General features: G+C 43.0%; 1 protein-coding gene across 1 annotated transcript; it reads right to left on the reverse strand.

The window, feature by feature from the left end:
• Nucleotides 1–3,255: 3,255 nt before the first annotated feature.
• On the reverse strand, nucleotides 3,256–5,205 carry ZFAND2A (zinc finger, AN1-type domain 2A; the record flags this gene model as incomplete). Its single annotated transcript, XM_009576968.1, is given in 5 exon segments — nucleotides 3,256–3,339; nucleotides 3,342–3,462; nucleotides 4,007–4,158; nucleotides 4,364–4,495; nucleotides 5,111–5,205. Coding segments are annotated over 5 exon segments (584 nt in total), but the record flags the coding sequence as incomplete, so codon positions are not given.
• Nucleotides 5,206–5,784: the final 579 nt, after the last annotated feature.

A 5,784-nucleotide genomic window follows, 5' to 3' on the forward strand; every position in this document is an offset into this window, starting at 1 on the left:
CTGACAGGGATCCTCCCGCGCCCTGACAGGGATCCCCTCAGGGCCTGGCAGCACCCGCCCCTGCACTCTCCACGGAGGACACCCGGTGGGAGGCCCCGGTGCTCCCCACCGAAGCCAGGGGGCTGCTGGCCGCAGCAGGCCCGCGCGTCTCCCCAGGGGCGCCATGCCAGCTGCTAGCGCAGTGAGATGCGGCTCTCTGGAGAACGGTGGTGGTTCCTTTCAGCCGGCAGGTCCTAAAAGCTCCGTGTCCGAGACAGCGTTATCTGCTGTCTGATCGGGTCTGAGGAATGCACTGGGAAGAGGCGGACACTGCGGTTTGAGGGGACGAGAAAAAATCTCTGAGGACAAGGTTTCCAGGGAACTAACTGGTTTCCATGTTTTCATTTTCTATAAATATCATGTGCACAAACATTTCCATTTCTCCTTGGTAATTTAAGGGCAAGAATATTTACCAAAACCAAACACATAGATGGAGCACTTTTTTCATGGCAACCTGATACAGGGTTTTTGTTTCCATTTGCTTTGATCCCAGTAAGAGCTGAGATGCTGGCTGTGGTAGCAGATGCCGGTGGCAACAACCCCCCGTTATATACACCGGCGGGAAGAGGTAAACCTTCACACCTCTGCTCCCTTCTCCTGTCTGAACCAGGGTCACACCTTCTGCTGTTCCTCTCCTTCCACCTCCTCCCCACACCGCGGGGTGCCAATCCTGTCCCCCACCCATCACTGCTGGGCTGGGCAGAGCCTCTCAGCTCTGGTCCATGTCCTCACGCCACAGTCAGCACCTGCTGCTGCTCTCCACTGGAAACCCCTTCCCACACCATCAGTGGGGTGCCCAGCATTGTTTGGGATTGTGTGGCTGGTTATATATTATACAGAAAGATTACAAAAGTCCTAGTACTGTAGCGATGCACTAGGGCTGATTTATGGCGTTAGAGCACACAGGATAATCAGTAGGTAGTGGTATCTAAAATTAGAGTTGTAATTTAAGGTTTTGTTCCAACGTGAATAGGAAAAGCATGTTTTCTATGTTTAGACATCCTAAAATAATGTTTGTTTTATTATGTATCCTATTGTGACATCCTGTGGTTAAACACAGTATTACAGATACTGTCAAATCACAATTTTGACCACGATTGCATAAAATTAGACTATATGGAATTAGCAGTGGTAACTCATACCTCCCAGCTTTACATATTCAGTTTGGCCAACTATGGCCTTCCATATAGCTTTGATCATTCTCCAGAAACTTCTCCTGCATGAGAAGAAGTCAAGATGAGCCAAACATGAATATGGGATAGCGCACATTTTTGTGTGTGTGTGTGTGTTTGCCAGAAATTAGATTATCTCTGCCCTTTCTGATAAAAGGCCGACAAGTCAGTATGTTGATTGTTTACATGCTATCCCTGTGAAGGACCATAAATCCACATTTCCTCTTTAGGCAGCATTTGTATTCTAAGGATTAAGCCTCTCCAAAGAGAAACAAGAAGCACACAAGTCTTCGCACAACTGCAGTAGACCTCAAGGTTGTATAAAACATAAGCATTAACTGCACTTATGCTCACATCTCTTATGGTATTATCAAAGATGATTTTTCTCAGGTCAAGGAACACAGCGTTCTCTGCTATGCAAACTGCTCATCCTCCCACCTCAGCAAAACAGGGTTGGGCACTCACAGCTGCAGGGGATTCAGGGGACTTCAATTACCCTTCAGTTAGTCCTAAGCCAATACTCCAGCCCCAGTGTGCAGAGGAATGGCTCCAATGACACATGAAATTGAGATCTTGACCCCCTGACACCATCAGTAAGCCTTGGCATTTTTCTCACAATTAGTTGGATGAGAGGCCTACTTAGATCCCAGCTGGGGAATTAGCATCGTTCATTAACAGCACATACCCATTTCATCAACCTACAATATTTCAGGCCTCAAGCCAAGCAGCTGGATATTCACGCAGTTTTAAAGAGCCAAGATAGCTGATCAAGGTAATAGATGGAGCATATCTGTTATACCTTCATTTGTTTAAGCTTTTCAGGAAGACAGCAAGAGCAGCCTCCCTAGACAATGCTGTATTTTGGCCTCATTTTCATTACATGGGACACAAACAGCTAATGCTGCTTTCTCTGGCTTCCTTTTTACCCCAACTGCAAGAAATACCCAGGCAAATCTGGGTTTCTATCTAAGGGGCAATAAATTATGAAGAATTATACTGTGTATACCTTTAAGCACTAGCCTTCAGTGAATTGATTAGGGAGCACTTAGAAAAACTAGGTATGGCTTTATTAATCAAGTACTTCCAGTGACATTCAGAAACCAAGAGGCAGCTTATATAAAACTGGCTTCACGTTGATATGTGCTGTTTGTCAGGCAGAATGCTGCATTGTGTGCCAGTTCATTTCCAAAAGGATTGAGACATATGACAGTAGTTCGTATTTCAGACTTTCATCTTAGGAAAGTCCTAGTTCAGACTTAGCATGACCTAAGCAAAGCTGGCTGTGTTTCATACTAATTTTAGTCACCTTCCTACCACCATTCCCCAGTTTCCTCCACCAAGTATTTTTCATAGTATTACAGCTTTTATTCCAAATACAGGAAAAAATAAAGTTGACTTGGAAAGAGTAAACATTACGATACAAAAATAAGTTAATTGCATAGAAAATTTTTAAGACCTATAGACAAGATAAACTTTAAAGTAGATAGAGGTTTGATCCAGATGTGAAGACCCTCTATTATCTGCATCTGAAAGACATAAGAATGCACCGTAAGAGTTACATGACTAAAGCTTTCAGTCACAAGGAGATACACTGTGGCAGGGAAGGGCTTGGGCCATTTATTTTAATTCAGATGTTTGCTATACTTTCCTCAAGACCTATAGACAAGATAAACTTTAAAGTAGATAGAGGTTTGATCCAGATGTGAAGACCCTCTATTATCTGCATCTGAAAGACATAAGAATGCACCGTAAGAGTTACATGACTAAAGCTTTCAGTCACAAGGAGATACACTGTGGCAGGGAAGGGCTTGGGCCATTTATTTTAATTCAGATGTTTGCTATACTTTCCTCAGCATTCTGATGACATACCATTTTTCCAGAGCTTGACCAAGCCTTACACGGAGCAGGTGGAAGACCAGCCTGCTGTTGCATTAGGACCTCAAGTTGTTGTTTGTGTCTGTATAGCTATTTTAATCACTACAGTACAGAGAAGTAAGGATTTACTTGTGCTGTCAGAACCCCTCTGCCACATTCCCAACGCTGTTCAAAGGTCAGCTACCAACTCTAGAGCAGTTAGTGGTATGACAGTGGCACTCCTATACTGTTTTGACACAAAACTATTTTTAATCATCTTTGTTTCTTCTCATTCTACAGCTTATACCTGTTGTGCTGAAGACTCCCATTAGATGGCACTCCAATTGCTCCCGTTGACTTGAAGGCAGTTTGAGAGTCTCTCATCAGAGCTGCATATCTACAAGAAATACAACCAGGCTCAGCACCTCTTCTGCACACTGCCAGTAGTTTCACTCTTCCATCCAGTTTAAGTATCTACATCTGTCACACAAGTCTTAACAGTCCTATTGCACAGAACAAGGAAGGTACATCTGCCTGCAAGAGACAGATTTTTATTAAAACTAAGTTTAAACTTTGAATGGCAAGGTATTGATTTTGTTCTTTGTTACTTCAAGGTGCTGGGAAAAACTTTAGGATTCTAGTATTTGGATGCAGACCCCAAAGGGTGCTTGAGATGGCTAGTGTCTATTCACAGTTAGGAGACACTGAGAGTCATGCTATCAAGATAGGTAAGCTTGGAAGAATTTTAGGAAGCTGTCTGACAAGAAGCTTTTATCGTGGCTCACAGACTTTCAGAAATTAGTCCCAAAATACAAATAGTGGCTATTTTATCCAAGTGACCAGTAGTTTACAGAATTCCCTATTTGTCTGAGCTCCCCACCAACCCTTGATACTAGCTCTGAAATTTTACCTTGAGCTCAAGTATCATAAATACAGCTTACCCTGCCTTGGAGGTGCGATGGCTGCTCCCTTTACAGTCGTGATCCAGAGGATGCCGATGTTTTATGCAGAAGTTGCCACCACACTGTTCACAAACTACCTTCATCATCTCTTTCCTTTTGCAGCCTGGCTTTAAGCACTTGTTTGTGAAGATCTAAGTAACAGAGGACACGAAGTTAGCAATGCTTGCTTGCTTTCTGTGATCATCTTTCCCAGTAATGACCAAGCTGAAGCACGAATGCTCAAAAGCCCTCAGAATTAAGATGAAACAGAGCAAGCTTCTACACATTCTGCTCTCAGAAGACCTAACTTCACAGGCATTAGGCAGGCAGTTTAGACTTCAACAGCAGTTTCCTTACCCTCTGCTTTTGCTGTGCTGGATTGTATTTGCAGTTCTTATCCATGTGGGCTCCAACCACGACATCTGGTATTTCCCCCCTCTGTACAGGGATTGGTGCATTACAGAGCGGACACACTGGAACCTGCACACTCTAAGAACATACAACCCAATTATTTTTCTGTCCTTCCCCTTCTCTGACCCATGGGTGATAGAAGTGTATTCACAAGTGGTTTATGTTCTAATGCTTTTAAAGATATACTTCACAAAGGTAACTGCAAATCATTATCCAAAAAAGTCAGAATGCTTTGCCAAATCAATTTGTAGCAACATATTTGGTAAGTTGACTTTAAATATGCCTCTAGGCTTTCTGGAATTACAGTCTTTGAACACTTCAAAGCCCAAATATGGGCCAGAGATCAAAGTTTGGCCCTACTTATTCTATTTATTTCTTCTGTAGTTTCATATTTGCTGTCCTTCAACTTAAAGGACTGGGGCTGCAGAAAGTTTTAGGCCACAATACAATAAATAAAATATAAAGCACTCCTCTCCGGGAAGATGCAGTGTAGGTGAAAGAAGCTAGAATCTAGCAGTACTGAACTCTGAAGTGTTATGTTTCTATATGTGAAATTCAGCTGTATCCTTAACTTAAATCTTGTGGTTCTCCCATCCGCTTTTATTGAAACCACAGGTCAAGTTTCAGAGCAGCCTTTACACATGACTTAGCAATTCTGTAGTGTGCATTACTGACTCATGTATAGGAACTTACTTTCTTGTAGGCAGAGCTACACTTGTGGTCATCATATCGGATGTGATCTTTGCAGAAGACTTTCCCACAAGCATCGCATTTCAGAGGAAGGAAGTCTGGGAGAAGAATAAAAGAAGGAAAACAGATTCTCATGGAGCAGAGCTAACAGCTGTAAGAGTACTTGCAAAAGACTACAAATAAGTTCTAAAGCAACTTTTTGTCTGGTGACAATCCAATTATCTCTACAGAAAGCATATCATTCTTCATGAATATTAAAAGTAAAAAAGTAAGAGTGATAAGTTTTGCCTCTTTTTATCCAGTGTTAGACTAACATAAGCCATAAATACCTCAGGAGCTCCTTGAATGCAGAAACTTTTAGTGAGGCATTAGTCAAGAGCTAGGAGCTGAAGTACAAATCCAAAGCCCAGACTCAAAAGTATTTCTGTTCTTTAAAAAGCATCCCTTAACAGTCTAACAAGGTTGAGAACAAAACTCATTGGGCTCAACCATTACTCTCTACAAGACCTATTTAAGAGGGACTACAGAGACAGCACCGCTATCTGCTACTCACCAGAGCACCCCTGTACAGAACCTAGCTTACCGAAGAGACTCGGGGTACCGGATTTCGGCCGCCCCAGGACACAAGCTACCCACTCCTTAGGGGTGCCATCCGGACGGGTGCTGCTCGGGGGGCG

Source organism: Fulmarus glacialis, unplaced genomic scaffold (genome assembly GCF_000690835.1).
Source record: "Fulmarus glacialis isolate BGI_N327 unplaced genomic scaffold, ASM69083v1 scaffold47920, whole genome shotgun sequence".
Lineage (NCBI taxonomy): Eukaryota > Metazoa > Chordata > Aves > Procellariiformes > Procellariidae > Fulmarus > Fulmarus glacialis.